At 44.6% G+C, this 18,026-nt stretch overlaps 1 protein-coding gene across 1 annotated transcript in view; it reads right to left on the reverse strand.

Annotated features, from left to right (window-relative positions):
- LOC134965289 (uncharacterized) overlaps positions 1-17,470 on the reverse strand; it is a 213,637-nt gene extending 196,167 nt beyond the window's left edge. The window contains exons 1-3 of the mRNA XM_063941770.1: positions 17,403-17,470; positions 16,571-16,608; positions 13,553-13,618 (exon numbers count right to left, since the gene is read on the reverse strand). Coding sequence (XP_063797840.1) covers positions 13,553-13,618; positions 16,571-16,608; positions 17,403-17,451 — 153 coding nt within the window. The 5' untranslated portion in view covers positions 17,452-17,470. The remainder of the gene's footprint in view (positions 1-13,552; positions 13,619-16,570; positions 16,609-17,402) is intronic.
- Between the last annotated feature and the right edge of the window lie 556 nt (positions 17,471-18,026).

Below are 18,026 nucleotides of genomic sequence, written 5' to 3' on the forward strand. Positions count from 1 at the left end.
ACCAGTCTATATATTAGCAGCAGACACAGTACAGTGCGGTAGTTCACGGCTGTGGCTACCTCTGTGTCGGCACTCGGCAGCCCGTCCATAATTGTATACTAGTATCCAATCCATCCATCTCCATTGTTTACCTGAGGTGCCTTTTAGTTGTGCCTATTAAAATATGGAGAACAAAAATGTTGAGGTTCCAAAATTAGGGAAAGATCAAGATCCACTTCCACCTCGTGCTGAAGCTGCTGCCACTAGTCATGGCCGAGACGATGAAATGCCAGCAACGTCGTCTGCCAAGGCCGATGCCCAATGGCATAGTACAGAGCATGTCAAAACCAAAACACCAAATATCAGTAAAAAAAGGACTCCAAAACCTAAAATAAAATTGTCGGAGGAGAAGCGTAAACTTGCCAATATGCCATTTACCACACGGAGTGGCAAGGAACGGCTGAGGCCCTGGCCTATGTTCATGGCTAGTGGTTCAGCTTCACATGAGGATGGAAGCACTCAGCCTCTCGCTAGAAAACTGAAAAGACTCAAGCTGGCAAAAGCACCGCAAAGAACTGTGCGTTCTTTGAAATCCCAAATCCACAAGGAGAGTCCAATTGTGTCGGTTGCGATGCCTGACCTTCCCAACACTGGACGTGAAGAGCATGCGCCTTCCACCATTTGCACGCCCCCTGCAAGTGCTGGAAGGAGCACCCGCAGTCCAGTTCCTGATAGTCAGATTGAAGATGTCAGTGTTGAAGTACACCAGGATGAGGAGGATATGGGTGTTGCTGGCGCTGGGGAGGAAATTGACCAGGAGGATTCTGATGGTGAGGTGGTTTGTTTAAGTCAGGCACCCGGGGAGACACCTGTTGTCCGTGGGAGGAATATGGCCGTTGACATGCCAGGTGAAAATACCAAAAAAATCAGCTCTTCGGTGTGGAGGTATTTCACCAGAAATGCGGACAACAGGTGTCAAGCCGTGTGTTCCCTTTGTCAAGCTGTAATAAGTAGGGGTAAGGACGTTAACCACCTCGGAACATCCTCCCTTATACGTCACCTGCAGCGCATTCATAATAAGTCAGTGACAAGTTCAAAAACTTTGGGTGACAGCGGAAGCAGTCCACTGACCAGTAAATCCCTTCCTCTTGTAACCAAGCTCACGCAAACCACCCCACCAACTCCCTCAGTGTCAATTTCCTCCTTCCCCAGGAATGCCAATAGTCCTGCAGGCCATGTCACTGGCAATTCTGACGAGTCCTCTCCTGCCTGGGATTCCTCCGATGCATCCTTGCGTGTAACGCCTACTGCTGCTGGCGCTGCTGTTGTTGCCGCTGGGAGTCGATGGTCATCCCAGAGGGGAAGTCGTAAGCCCACTTGTACTACTTCCAGTAAGCAATTGACTGTTCAACAGTCCTTTGCGAGGAAGATGAAATATCACAGCAGTCATCCTACTGCAAAGCGGATAACTGAGTCCTTGACAACTATGTTGGTGTTAGACGTGCGTCCGGTATCCGCCGTTAGTTCACAGGGAACTAGACAATTTATAGAGGCAGTGTGCCCCCGTTACCAAATACCATCTAGGTTCCACTTCTCTAGGCAGGCGATACCGAGAATGTACACGGACGTCAGAAAAAGACTCACCAGTGTCCTAAAAAATGCAGTTGTACCCAATGTCCACTTAACCACGGACATGTGGACAAGTGGAGCAGGGCAGGGTCAGGACTATATGACTGTGACAGCCCACTGGGTAGATGTATGGACTCCCGCCGCAAGAACAGCAGCGGCGGCACCAGTAGCAGCATCTCGCAAACGCCAACTCTTTCCTAGGCAGGCTACGCTTTGTATCACCGCTTTCCAGAATACGCACACAGCTGAAAACCTCTTACGGCAACTGAGGAAGATCATCGCAGAATGGCTTACCCCAATTGGACTCTCCTGTGGATTTGTGGCATCGGACAACGCCAGCAATATTGTGTGTGCATTAAATATGGGCAAATTCCAGCACGTCCCATGTTTTGCACATACCTTGAATTTGGTGGTGCAGAATTTTTTAAAAAACGACAGGGGCGTGCAAGAGATGCTGTCGGTGGCCAGAAGAATTGCGGGACACTTTCGGCGTACAGGCACCACGTACAGAAGACTGGAGCACCACCAAAAACTACTGAACCTGCCCTGCCATCATCTGAAGCAAGAAGTGGTAACGAGGTGGAATTCAACCCTCTATATGCTTCAGAGGTTGGAGGAGCAGCAAAAGGCCATTCAAGCCTATACAATTGAGCACGATATAGTAGGTGGAATGCACCTGTCTCAAGTGCAGTGGAGAATGATTTCAACGTTGTGCAAGGTTCTGATGCCCTTTGAACTTGCCACACGTGAAGTCAGTTCAGACACTGCCAGCCTGAGTCAGGTCATTCCCCTCATCAGGCTTTTGCAGAAGAAGCTGGAGGCATTGAAGAAGGAGCTAAAAGGGAGCGATTCCGCTAGGCATGTGGGACTTGTGGATGCAGCCCTTAATTCGCTTAACAAGGATTCACGGGTGGTCAATCTGTTGAAATCAGAGCACTACATTTTGGCCACCGTGCTCGATCCTAGATTTAAAGCCTACCTTGGATCTCTCTTTCCGGCAGACACAGGTCTGCTGGGGTTGAAAGACCTGCTGGTGACAAAATTGTCAAGTCAAGCGGAACGCGACCTGTCAACATCTCCTCCTTCACATTCTCCCGCAACTGGGGGTGCGAGGAAAAGGCTCAGAATTCCGAGCCCACCCGCTGGCGGTGATGCAGGGCAGTCTGGAGCGACTGCTGATGCTGACATCTGGTCCGGACTGAAGGACCTGACAACGATTACGGACATGTCGTCTACTGTCACTGCATATGATTCTCTCAACATTGATAGAATGGTGGAGGATTATATGAGTGACCGCATCCAAGTAGGCACGTCACACAGTCCGTACTTATACTGGCAGGAAAAAGAGGCAATTTGGAGGCCCTTGCACAAACTGGCTTTATTCTACCTAAGTTGCCCTCCCACAAGTGTGTACTCCGAAAGAGTGTTTAGTGCCGCCGCTCACCTTGTCAGCAATCGGCGTACGAGGTTACATCCAGAAAATGTGGAGAAGATGATGTTCATTAAAATGAATTATAATCAATTCCTCCGCGGAGACATTGACCAGCAGCAATTGCCTCCACAAAGTACACAGGGAGCTGAGATGGTGGATTCCAGTGGGGACGAATTGATAATCTGTGAGGAGGGGGATGTACACGGTGATATATCGGAGGGTGAAGATGAGGTGGACATCTTGCCTCTGTAGAGCCAGTTTGTGCAAGGAGAGATTAATTGCTTCTTTTTTGGGGGGGGTCCAAACCAACCCGTCATATCAGTCACAGTCGTGTGGCAGACCCTGTCACTGAAATGATGGGTTGGTTAAAGTGTGCATGTCCTGTTTTGTTTATACAACATAAGGGTGGGTGGGAGGGCCCAAGGATAATTCCATCTTGCACCTCTTTTTTCTTTTCTTTTTCTTTGCATCATGTGCTGATTGGGGAGGGTTTTTTGGAAGGGACATCCTGCGTGACACTGCAGTGCCACTCCTAGATGGGCCCGGTGTTTGTGTCGGCCACTAGGGTCGCTAATCTTACTCACACAGTCAGCTACCTCATTGCGCCTCTTTTTTTCTTTGCGTCATGTGCTGTTTGGGGAGGGTTTTTTGGAAGGGACATCCTGCGTGACACTGCAGTGCCACTCCTAGATGGGCCCGGTGTTTGTGTCGGCCACTAGGGTCGCTAATCTTACTCACACAGTCAGCTACCTCATTGCGCCTCTTTTTTTCTTTGCGTCATGTGCTGTTTGGGGAGGGTTTTTTGGAAGGGACTTCCTGCGTGACACTGCAGTGCCACTCCTAGATGGGCCCGGTGTTTGTGTCGGCCACTAGGGTCGCTTATCTTACTCACACAGCGACCTCGGTGCAAATTTTAGGACTAAAAATAATATTGTGAGGTGTGAGGTATTCAGAATAGACTGAAAATGAGTGTAAATTATGGTTTTTGAGGTTAATAATACTTTGGGATCAAAATGACCCCCAAATTCTATGATTTAAGCTGTTTTTTAGTGTTTTTTGAAAAAAACACCCGAATCCAAAACACACCCGAATCCGACAAAAAAAATTCGGTGAGGTTTTGCCAAAACGCGTTCGAACCCAAAACACGGCCGCGGAACCGAACCCAAAACCAAAACACAAAACCCGAAAAATTTCAGGCGCTCATCTCTACACTACATATGGATATTTGCTCTTTTTTTATACCTTTTTCTACATGGAAGAATTCTTTTATTTTTTATTTTTTATGTTATTTTGTATTGTTATGTATTCCTTTCCACTCGGTGGATACGTTTTTTAATCTTGTTGTGGTATAAATCATGTTAATAAAAAAGATTGTTTTTTTGGATATATGAAAATAGTTTTTATTATGAGACTAGATACTATTGCCTCCACCACGAAACTTAGTAATATCCTATTTTCTGGAGGACATTGAAAGATACCGGGATAGGAGTGAACATCCATCACTTTGTGTGAGTTGGGGTACGCATCCTTGTGGTTGATTATTATGAAAGATACCTTGATGGGAGTCTGTCCCTCCACCATTGTGTGAGTGCTCGGTACGCAAATCCACTCCCATCAATTAATATTTCTTTATGATTGGAAAACCTTGTGGGATATGAGGATTTCTTTGATCCATTTAAAGATACCTTTATGAGATTGTGCTTACATGATTTACTGTGAGTGGGGTACGCACCTTTATTTGAACCTAGATTTGGAGACGTACTTACCTGTATTAGTCGTGATACATATAAGGATGTGAAAGTTCTCTCATCTATTAAAGATACCTTTATATGATTATCAGTGATGTGACCAAGCTTTTAGTGAAACGTACGTCATCATTAGCGGGACGAGGACGTATAGAACTCATGGAGGTACGGGAATTACACCCGACCCGGCGTCCGGCTCCCGCAGCGGTCTTCTACACGCTGACCGTGCTCAGGACGTGCAGAATCCACGGAGGTACGGGAATTACACCCGACCCGACGTCCGGCTACAGTAGCGGCTTCCTACACGCTGACTTAGTTCTGACCGCATTCAGGACGTGCAGAATCCACGGAGGTGCGGGCATCATACCCGACCCGGCGTCCGGCTCCCGTAGCGGCTCTCCACACGCTGGCATAGCTCTGATCGCGCCAGAAGACACACCAGACGGAGAACCTTACAGGTATTCAGAGCCGCCCTCTCATCCCCTGCTCCTCATCTACGGGCCCCCCCTTCAATGTGTTCTCACAACAGGGGAGGGGGGATGTAGAGCGTGGACAGTAGAAGTGGCTCGCACTGCTCTGTCCCTTCAGTCTCCAGGTGGACGGCCTTTCCCCGCTCTCATTGTTCCCATTCACTGCCCAGGTACACCTCGGTACATGGGACAACAGCAGAAAGGGAAACCGTCATGACACACCTGGGACTCTTTATCTCTTAGCTATTATACCTATCTCTTAGCTATTATACATATGATTGGCTTGAATTACTGGATTCAACAACACCTGACATATTCTATAACTATTTACAATTGCAACTGAATGTTACGGTATAGGGTTATATTGATATCCATGTGAAAGATAACCTAAGCCATCTATTAGCAAAGCGATAAGTGTACAATTTACAGGCTACACGTCTTAGAACAGTCTAGTATGTTTACAAAAACAATGATCTTGAGACTAGAGATAGTTTGAGAACAATTACCACAGCGCTTATTTTATTAAGTTGATATTGAATCATTTGACATCTTTATAATTGAGTGCCGTTATACCTCTTTGCGCAACACTGCTCCAATCATATGGTCGCTGTTGGTGCATGTGCCCAGTTAGGTTATGTGTTTCTTTACGGCCTTATAAACCATTTAAATATGATTTTCATTGTAGCATGTGTTTCTCTAATTTAATTCACACTTATGAATTAGAAATTGTACCACTATGGAGATAACATATGTGAATCTTTGAAACGCATACCCCACATACCTGTTTATGTGCTCTCTTTGAGTAAATAGGGGTTGCGCAGTCATATTTTAGTTATTGTGCTCTCATATACGATCTACATTATCTACTTATAACAAATTCAGAGACAGCATTGTTATTATCTGTTCTCTGACATGAATGGCGTTTTTGGTCACAATTGTATCTTGTCATTGTGGATACAAAAGAACGTATTAAATTATATCTGTACAGCCACTGCAGTCTGAACAATAGACTGTCAGACGAAGTGTACACATGTTACAATACACACCCATATTATCCTTGTATGCATATGTAAGGACGAGGAATGACCTGGAAGATCTATGCAGGGGTTCCCTTTTGAGGTAATTCTGAAACTCATATTTGTGATCAGTATTGACTATTAGACCAATATAGCGCTAAATATCTCTTTATTCAAATAGTAATCATATCCTCTAAAGAATAGTTAACGTCAGAACTAAGTCAGTGACTTCAGACTAGATTAGTCTTGGTAATGGGTAATATTAATAATCGTATTAATAACCAATATTAATGACTGTATTAATAACCGTTACAGCACATAAAATCTTTACAATAAAATCTTTAGTAATATATCACCAAGCTTGGCATCTGATTATGTTTGCCCTAATTTCATTGGATCAGTTAATCACTATCCGTATATAACATTTTTGGGGAATAATTGTGTAAGTGCTCACTCTCAGGCTATCATGTATACCAATATGCCTGGCTATAGAGATTTCTTTTAAATTATGAAATAAAAGTTACATTTTATTAATTTATAATAATTTCAAAAGAGTGCGCCACACACTAAGCTCTTTTTTTGGTGCAGTACCCACTAGTGCTCTACACTGATAACCTTTAGAAAAAATAAGAATTTACTCACCGGTAATTCTATTTCTCGTAGTCCGTAGTGGATGCTGGGAACTCCGTAAGGACCATGGGGAACAGACGGGCTCCGCAGGAGACTGGGAACTCTAAAAGAAAGATTAGGTACTATCTGGTGTGCACTGGCTCCTCCCTCTATGCCCCTCCTCCAGACCTCAGTTAAGGAAACTGTGCCCGGAAGAGCTGACACAACAAGGAAAGGATTTGGAATCCAGGGTAAGACTCATACCAGCCACACCAATCACACCGTACAACTCGTGATAACCATACCCAGTTAACAGTATGAACAACAACTGAGCCTCAGTAACAGATGGCTCATAACAATAACCCTTTAGTTAAGCAATAACTATATACATGTATTGCAGAGAGTCCGCACTTGGGACGGGCGCCCAGCATCCACTAAGGACTACGAGAAATAGAATTACCGGTGAGTAAATTCTTATTTTCTCTGACGTCCTAGTGGATGCTGGGAACTCCGTAAGGACCATGGGGATTATACCAAAGCTCCCAAACGGGCGGGAGAGTGCGGATGACTCTGCAGCACCGAATGAGCAAAGGCAAGGTCCTCCTGAGCCAGGGTATCAAACTTGTAGAACTTAGCAAATGTGTTTGAACCCGACCAAGTAGCAGCTCGGCAGAGCTGTAAAGCCGAGACCCCTCGGGCAGCCGCCCAAGAAGAGCCCACCTTCCTTGTGGAATGGGCTTTCACTGATTTAGGATGCGGCAATCCTGCCGCAGAATGAGCTTGCTGAATCGTGTTACAGATCCAGCGCGCAATAGTTTGCTTTGAAGCAGGAGCACCCAGCTTGTTGGGTGCATGCAGGATAAACAGCGAGTCAGTTTTCCTGACTCCAGCCGTCCTGGCAACATAGATTTTCAAAGCCCTGACTACATCTAGTAACTTGGAGTCCTCCAAGTCCCTAGTAGCCGCAGGCACCACAATAGGTTGGTCCTCAATTCTGCCCTGTCCATATGGAAGATCAGATAAGGGCTTTTACAAGACAAAGCCGCCAATTCTGACACACGCCTAGCTGAAGCTAAGGCCAATAGCATGACCACTTTCCACGTGAGATATTTTAGTTCCACGGTCTTAAGTGGCTCAAACCAGTGGGATTTCAGGAAACCCAACACAACGTTAAGATCCCAAGGTGCCACTGGAGGCACAAAAGGGGGCTGAATATGCAGCACTCCCTTAACAAACGTCTGAACTTCAGGCAGTGAAGCCAGTTCTTTTTTAAAGAAAATAGATAGGGCCGAAATCTGGACCTTTATGGATCCTAATTTTAGGCCCATAGTCACTCCTGACTGTAGGAAGTGCAGGAATCGACCCAGCTGGAATTCCTCTGTAGGGGCCTTTCTGGCCTCACACCAAGCAACATATTTCCGCCATATACGGTGATAATGTTGTGCTGTCACGTCTTTCCTAGCCTTTATCAGCGTAGGAATCACTTCATCTGGAATGCCCTTTTCCATTAGGATCCGGCGTTCAACCGCCATGCCGTCAAACGCAGCCGCGGTAAGTCTTGGAACAGACAGGGCCCCTGCTGTAACAAGTCCTGTCTGAGAGGCAGAGGCCATGGGTCCTCTGAGATAATTTCTTGTAGTTCTGGGTACCAAGTTCTTCTTGGAAAATCCGGAACGATGAGTATAGTTCTTACTCCTCTCTTTCTTACTATCCTCAGTACCTTGGGTATGAGAGGAAGAGGAGGGAACACATAAACCGACTGGTACACCCACGGTGTCACTAGTGCGTCCACAGGTATCGCCTGAGGGTCTCTTGACCTGGCGCAATATTTTTTTAGCTTTTTGATGAGGCGGGACGCCATCATGTCCACCTGTGGCCGTTCCCAACGGTTTACAATCTGCGTGAAGACTTCTGGATGAAGTCCATACTCTCCCGGGTGGAGGTCGTGCCTGCTGAGGAAGTCTGCTTCCCAGTTGTCCACTCCCGGAATGAACACTGCTGACTGTGCTAGTACGTGATTTTCCGCCCATCGGAGAATCCTTGTGGCTTCTGCCATCGCCGTCCTGCTTCTTGTGCCGCCCTGGCGGTTTACATGGGCGACCGCCGTGATGTTGTCTGATTGAATCAGCACTGGTTGGTTTTGAAGCAGGGGCTCTGCTTGACTCAGGGCGTTGTGAATGGCCCTTAGTTCCAGGATATTTATGTGTAGTGAAGTCTCCTGACTTGACCACTGTCCTTGGAAGTTCCTTCCCAGAGTGACTGCCCCCATCCTCGGAGGCTTGCGTCCGTGGTCACCAGGACCCAGTCCTGTATGCCGAATCTGCGGCCCTTGAGAAGATGAGCACTCTGCAGCCACCACAGCAGAGACACCCTGGCCCTTGGGGATAGGGTGATTAACCGATGCATCTGAAGATGCGATCCGGACCATTTGTCTAACAGATCCCACTGAAAGATCCTTACATGGAACCTGCCGAAGGGAATTGCTTCGTAAGAAGCCACCATCTTTCCCAGGACTCGCGTGCAGTGATGCACCGACACCTGTTTTGGTTTCAGGAGGTCCCTGACCAGAGATGACAATTCCTGGGCCTTTTCCACCGGGAGAAACACCTTCTTCTGTTCTGTCTTTTATATGTTCTATGGTTAGCAAAATAGTATCCCTGTCGAGGGAATCAATGTTGTCTGACAGGGTATCAGACCATGCGGCTGCAGCACTACACATCCATGCTGAAGCAATAGCAGGTCTCAGTATAGTACCTGAGTGTGTATACACAGACTTCAGGATAGCTTCCTGCTTTCTATCCGCAGGCTCCTTTAAGGCGGCCATATCCTGAGACGGCAGTGCCACCTTTTTTGATAAGCGTGTGAGCGCCTTGTCCACCCTAGGGGATGTTTCCCAACGTAACCTATCCGTTGGCGGGAAAGGGTACGCCATCAGTAACCTCTTAGAAATCACTAGTTTCTTATCGGGGGAACTCCACGCTTCCTCACACAATTCATTTAATTCATCAGATGGGGGAAAAGTCACTGGCTGCTTTTTCTCCCCAAACATAATACCCTTCTTGGTAGTAATCGGGTTAATATCAGAAATGTGCAATACATTTTTCATTGCAGTAATCATGCATCGGATGGCTTTAGTAGACTGTGCATTTGTCTCATCCTCATCTACACTGGAGTCAGACTCCGTGTCGACATCTGTGTCTACCATCTGAGCTAGCGGGCGTTTATGAGCCCCTGATGGCCTCTGAGACGCCTGGGCAGGCGCGGGCTGAGATCCCGGCTGTCCCAAGGCTGCTGCGTCATCGAACCTTTTATGTAAGGAGTTGACACTGTCTGTTAAGACCTTCCACATATCCATCCAATCCGGTGTCGGCCCCGTCGGGGGTGACACCACACTTATCTGCCCTTGCTCCGCCTCCACGTAACCCTCCTCATCAAACATGTCGACACAGCCGTACCGACACACCGCACACACACAGAGAATGCTCTGACTGAGGACAGGACCCCACAAAGTCCTTTGGGGAGACAGAGAGAGAGTATGCCAGCACACACCACAGCGCTATATAACACAGGGATTTACACTATAATGAGTGATTTTTCCCAATAGCTGCTTAATATATATTATTTGCGCCTAAATTTATGTGCCCCCCTCTCTTTTTTACCCTTCTTGTATCAGGAATACTGCAGGGGAGAGCCTGGGGAGCTGCTTCCAGCGGAACTGTGAAGGAAAAATGGCGCTGGTGTGCTGAGGAAGAAGGCCCCGCCCCCTCAGCGGCGGGCTTCTCCCTGCAGTTTCTGACTGAAAAATGGCGGGGGTTTTACACATATACAGTCACAGACTGTATTATGTGTACTTTTATGCCAAAAGGTATTTTATTGCTGCCAAGGGCGCCCCCCCCCCCCCCCCCCCCCCAGCGCCCTGCACCCTACAGTGACCGGAGTGTGTGGTGTGCAGTGGGAGCAATGGTGCACAGCTGCAGTGCTGTGCGCTACCTAAATGAAGACCGGAGTCTTCTGCCGCCGATTTCATCTCCTTCTCTTCTGGCTTCTGGCTCTGCAAGGGGGACGGCGGCGCGGCTCCGGGAACGGACGATCGAGGTCAGGCCCTGTGTTCAAACCCTCTGGAGCTAATGGTGTCCAGTAGCCCTTGAAGCACAAGCTAGCTACACACAGGTAGGTTTGCTTCTCTCCCCTCAGTCCCTCGTAGCAGTGAGTCTGTTGCCAGCAGATCTCACTGAAAATAAAAAACCTAACAAATACTTTCTTTCTAGCAAGCTCAGGAGAGCCCACTAGGAGCACCCAGCTCTGGCCGGGCACAGATTCTAACTGAGGTCTGGAGGAGGGGCATAGAGGGAGGAGCCAGTGCACACCAGATAGTACCTAATCTTTCTTTTAGAGTGCCCAGTCTCCTGCGGAGCCCGTCTGTTCCCCATGGTCCTTACGGAGTTCCCAGCATCCACTAGGACGTCAGAGAAATATACTATAACCTTAGCTTAGTGGCGCACCTCCAACCCATTATAATCTTGTTTTTTTCGAAAAAGAAAGTACCTTTAATTTCTCTTATTGGTTGGTTTTCTCTTAATTATATTGATAATTGTGTTGTGACCTGTGCATTGTCCCCTAGACTTATTGTCTTTCCCTAGAGAATCAGATGATTATACTTACCTGATATAGTGTGAATGGGGTACGCTCCACTTTCTGTATGCAGTGTTGGTAGATATGAATATTTGTTATATCTGGACTACACATTGTATTATTTTTTATGTTCACCTTCTATGAGCTTTGGTGAATCTCTCCATCAAGACCATAAAGATCCCAAGTCTACTGAATCCCTCACAGAATCAACTGTGGAAGAGATTTTATCATCTGACCCCATATCTAAGGGATGTATTATAATATCCATATTTTACTATATAAAGTTTTGTTAGTTTAGCGCCCTGGACACAGAAAAGTATCTATTTTTTGGTATGCTAGTTCTTTAAATAAATATGGTGACATTTATTCTGATGTTTTTAGTGTACGGGCAGCTTCGCGCCAAGTAGTAGAGTTCACCAACCTTCCTTTCTTGACACTGCACAGTTGTGTCCATCAGTGACATTACACCACACAATAGTAACCCTTAAATAAGACAGGTAGAGCCCCTTATAGACATTACGTCAGGTAGTACCCCATTTATACATTTTACCCCAGAAAGAGACCCTTTTATATACATTATGCTAGGTAGAGCCCCTTACACATGTTGCCCCAGGCAGAGCTCCATACATATGTTGTGCCAGGTAGAGCCCCATATACACATTGCACCAAGTAAAGCCCCTTATACATATTGCACCAGGTAGAGCCCATTATACATGTTGTGCCAGGTAGAGCTCCTTATACACATTGTACCAGGTAGAGACCCTTATACACATTGCATCAGGTAGAGCTCCTTATACATGTTATGACAGGTACAGCCCCTTACTCATGTTATGCCAGGAAAGCACCTTATACACATTGTGCCAGGTGCAGACCCTTATACACATTGTACCAGGTAGAGACCCTTATACACGTTGCATCAGGTAGAGCCCCTTATAAACATTGAACCAGGTAGAGCCCCTTATACAAATTACGCCAGGTAGAGCCTTTTATACACATTGCACCAGGTAGCCCTTTATACACATTGCACCAAGTAGCCCCTTATACACATTGCACCAGGTAGAGCCCCTTATACACACACACACACACACACACACACACACACACACACACACACACGTCGACCATTCTCTTTATACAATTGCTTCCCCTTGTCCCAGTCCTTTACTAAAGTATTCCAAGGGTAAATGTGGCCTTTTCTATTCTATGGTTGAATGTAAAAATTATAAAATTAGACAGTCTGTGTGTTACTGCATGTCGTGACCTTAATGACAGGAAATGGAGCACACTCCAATTTGCCCTATGTGACTCCACCCCCACCACTGCTATTTCTCCTTACCCAGTTTCCTCTTTTGTTGCTGCTGCACCACACAGTCTAGTCCATAGAGTATATGGCCTTGCAAGTACATACTGTATCACACAAATCTCATTCCCTGAGTCTACTGCCTTATGCTTCTGACACCACCCCCCCCCCTCCTCATATGTCTGTTCCAGTCTCACCCTTATTTAACTACAGTTTTTTATGTGTATACCTCTGTTCCCACCAGGTGTCTCTGCACCAACTAACGTGTATACCTCTGCCTACAAGTCACTTTCTTTAGCCCTCTTTGTCCCAATATTTCATCTGTCTCCCCCTCCTTTCTGTTCCCCATCCTTCTACTAAAGGCAGACCCGGTCAATTAGTGCGGCCTGTGCTGTGCACTCCAGTGGCCTCATGCCGGGGGTTTGAGAAAGGGGGTTTGGCACTGGGGGGGGGGGGGGGGGGCTGCCTTATTGTCAGTCCTGGGCCCACAATTTCTGATGGCAGCCCTGGCTACAAGCAGCCAAGTGGGGTGAATAGAGCCTCCACTGGGTGTTGGAGAGCTATAACTGAGTTCTCAGATGAAAATCACTTATTTGCTGCTAGTAATAACTGGATGACTTTGTGTATCTATAGAAAATCTAGGAACATGATTGTGTAACTACTATAAGTCAATTTTCAACAAGCTGTCAGATGCAATTCAAATGTAATAATGGGAAGCACTTAATAAAAATAAAACATACCTTTACTTTTTGATAACCGGCAATAAAATGAACATAAGCCTGAACCGCTGCTTCTGCTTCAGCTTTCTAAAATACAATAAAATGTAATGGTAAGCTTATGTAATATATATATCTATAGAGACTGCACACAGTGGATCTTTGCAGCTCGGCATAAACATGGGATCGCAAACTTACACAGCGAGTTTACACACTCCCTGGAGGAGGTGACTATCTGAACGCAGGACAGCAAAGTTTTACAGCCTAGCGATCAGGTCACCCCCTATACACACATATACATTTTTTTTGGGGGGGGGGCAGTGACTCTCCTGTAGCCAGTAGTAAGTCTGGTGCACTCCAAAGACCAACACAGCTGTGAAGGTATAGATACAGTACAATGATAAGCATGGCGGCAATCAAATAAATGAGAACGTATTTTTGTCAGGGTGCTTATGTTGTCATAACATTGATACATTGGTTTGATTGGTCACTGCTTCCTGACCCTTTTTTAATTTGAGCTAGTTAAGAATGGATCTAAGAAACAGTAAAAAAAAAAGCCAAGACAGGAAGGCGCACATTGGGCCTAATGCAAATTTTATTGCAAAACAAAATTTTGCTCTAGTGGGCAAAACCATATGCACTGCAGGTGGGACAGATATAACATGTGCAGAAAGAGTTAGATTTGGGTGTGGTATGTTCAAACTGAAATCTACAGTAAATTGCAGTGTAAAAATAAAGCAGAAAGTATTTACTCTGCACAGAAACAATATAACCCACCTAAATCTAACTTTCTCTGCACCTGTTATATCTACCCCACCTGCAGTGCACATGGTTTTGCCCATTAAAGGAAAATTTTATTTTGCAATCAACTTTAAATTAGGCCCATAATGTAGTAATGTAGTAAATAAAACACCACTTAATGGTAAATATGAATAGGTATTGAGCATACTTAATAAATAGAATAAAGGGGGTAATTCCAAGTTGATCGCAGCAGGAAATTTTTTAGCAGTTGGGCAAAACCATGTGCACTGCAGGGGAGGCAGATATAACATTTGCAGAGAGAGTTAGATTTGGGTGCGGTGAGTTCAATCTGCAATCTAAATTGCAGTGTAAAAATAAAGCAGCCAGTATTTACCCTGCACAGAAACAAAACAATCCACCCAAATCTAACTCTCTCTGCAAATGTTATATCTGCCCCCCCCCCCCCTCCCACCTGTAGTGCACATGGTTTTGACCAACAGCTAAAACATTTCCTGCAGCTATCAACTTGGAATAACCCCCAATGTGCTTATGTGAATTTATGCCATTCTAAATATAAAATTCACCAAACGGTCCATAGATGATACAACTGATCAGTATATCATTACAGACCCTTATATCTAGAAATATGCTGGGCTATAAGTAAATAAGTAAACAAATTGCTGATTTAATTATAAAATATTGAGTTCTAAATTTAAGTCTGCATGCCACGTCTGACATACATCAGGGTGGTTGCTGACCTCTGGTCTATATTCTAAACATTGCAAAAGAGATGTGAAAAATGTAAAGCTTAATGTTCAGCATTTGTCTCATCAAATTTGTAATGTTTAGACTAAGGGGTCTATTTACTAAGCCTTGGAGAGAGATAAAGTAGACAGAGTACCAACCGCCCTGCTCCTGTCATTTTTCAAACACAGCCTATAACATGGCACCAATGAGCTTTTTGGTACTATACTTTATCTCCATCTACTTTATCTCTCTCCAAGACTTAGTACATAGACCTCCTAGAGGGATGCGGTCAACATCCCGCTGGACGGGATCCCGTCGGTCGAAATACCGACGCCGGAATCCCGACCGCCACAATCCCGACATATTCTCCCATACGACACCCATAGAGGGAGAATATAATAGTGTGCCGAGCGTGGCGAGCGAAGCAAGCCCGCAAGGGGCTGCATTCCGCTCGCCACCCCTGTCGGGATTGTGTGGTCGGTATTCCGGCATCGGTATTTCGACCGCCGGGATCCCGTCCAGCGGGATTAAGTACTGATACCCTCCTAGACTTTATACACAGTTTCTTCAAAACAGATGCTATATCAGGTAATATGCCTCCGGTAGCTTTTACCTTAAGGACACCTAAACCCAATGCACAAAAAAAAGTCAGTTTGCAGCTAAATTAAGCAACAAAGAATCATCTAATCCTAACAAAGTATTCTCAGAAGTTCTTTAGCCCCTAGATCACACAATCCATACATTAGTTGCTCATATGAATGGGTAAAGTTTAAAGCTTTTTATTTCATGTTCGGCTGAATGACAACTACAGAATTAAACCCATATTACCCTGAGAAGTGCTTGGGGGGATTTGCAGGGACAGAGCTTTCTTGCAAGTTCTGTCCCTGCAAGTGATGTTTAGTACATTCTTACAATGTATTTAAATATAACATTGCGAATTTAGGTGAGTTTATCTCATCTCGTCAGAGAGGCGAATTGGGATATATATGTTCCCCCTTTAGAAGTATATAACATTCAAAAAAGTATGATGCACTCAAAATAAATTGCTCATAATAGAGACATTAGTACTCTAAGGTCCGTCTAGTCAGTTTCACATGGGGCATCAGGAAATATTTGGATGTGCTGGCTGAGCAGCAAAGGGTTTTTAGAAACTATTGTAAAGTGTTGGCAATCCTAACAGTAACTATGATCATTGTTCCCCTGTCTGTCTGACCCTCCCCTTAGGAATGTAAACTCTCACGAGTAGGGACCTCTTCCCTCATGTGCTTATCCTTTTCTTACTTTAATAATCCTCAACTGCCCCAAATCCTGCAGTTTTCAGCCACCCTGATACCTATCTCAGTGTCATCTGCTGATGTAGTTATGCTTAGTTACCCTGTACTTGTCCTATATTGTCTTCAATTGTTAGTCACTGTGTTTCTGTTTTGACTACTTGCATATGTACTCTGTAATTGGGCACTGCGGAACCCTTGTGGCGCCATATAAACAACGGGATGATAAAAATAATAATAATAACAAAACAAATAACAAATGATAAAAGAAATGTATTCTTACGGTCAGCTTCCCAGTGCACGGTAACAAACCAGCAGAAGCTAGGGGGGAAAAAAAATGTTAAATATAAAATTTACAGACAAAATAAAAGAATTTAGCAAGGTGAAGTGAAACCAGTGGTTTAAAAGAACAACATTTTTATTGGTCTTAAATCTGATAGAGAGTTGAGAATAAAGGTGCATACACACGGAGAGATTTTGACTATGAGATATTTTGACTGAGCGATTTCCCTTGAACTGGCAGTAGGAGATTTTGACTAACTTTACCAGCGATTTTGATTAAGTGTGCAAGCGATTTTGGCTATAAGCGATTTTGGCTAACTCATTTAAACAGGGGGATGTTTTCACTTTTCCAGCGACCTATTTGAAAATACCTTGCCTGCACAGTCTATTTATAGCAGTGATAGCGACATGGCGTGGACGTGCATCGCTATTGCTGTCTGTGTACACACAGAGCGATATGCACTAACTTTCTGAGTGATTTTGACTATCTAGTCTAAATCGCTCAGCCATATCGCTCCTTGTGTATGCACCCTATCTTTGTTCTCAACCTTTAGGATTGGGAGATGCTAATATATAGCTGAAATTTCTTCTCCTATTAACTGGTAAAGTGTGATTGGCAGAAATAGTGCATACATTTTGCTTTATCATTTAGGAATGCTACAAATATACAGTAAGGGTTAAATGATACGTTCTTTAGCCATCACCATTGTTATACTGTTGTAATGCTTTTCTCAACATTTACTATAAAACCCATTAATGCATTGTATGGTAACATTGAACTATATATACATCTTACATTCACATACAACACTATTAAACAGACCAGATCTTACCAAAGGAACAGCTGAGGCCCACGAGGAGGAAAACAATTGCAATCTTCATGGTTAATTTAATTAGTGTTGAGGCTACAACTTGAATATGCAATTACACAAGCTGCAGGACAATTTATAGTGCAACATGCAGCTCTAGGGTATTGACTTTAGTGTCACTCTTAGACATTTGGCACATAATGGAAGTCATCACTACCTTCGTCATCAGCTTCTGAAACTTTATAATTATCAACACCGCTTCATCCTCCTTAAAAAAATATTTGTCAAATGCCATGCTGTCATCTATTTGTCTTTCCTATATTTGCACTGTAAATTTAAAATGATACAATAATTTCCTACTTATTATTACACATGTGCTTTTATTTCTTCCCCACAATACAAATGTTCCCATCTTAAAAATGCAAATCTTTAATTTTATATAGAATAATATCATAAATGCTTTGTAGTAAATAAAAATAGCCACTAAAAGCAGAACACATACAGTACAGTATTCAAAATCTGCAATTCCTGTATCCTGCAATACAGCACTCCTTAGTACTGGAATTGTGATATTCTTACAACATTCCTCATGTTTTAATAGGTCAAAGCAGAAATGGCTGGTGCCACAGCATCTAAAGACTGCAGCCG

Source organism: Pseudophryne corroboree, chromosome 10, assembly GCF_028390025.1.
Source record: "Pseudophryne corroboree isolate aPseCor3 chromosome 10, aPseCor3.hap2, whole genome shotgun sequence".
In the NCBI taxonomy this organism is placed as follows: Eukaryota; Metazoa; Chordata; class Amphibia; order Anura; family Myobatrachidae; genus Pseudophryne; species Pseudophryne corroboree.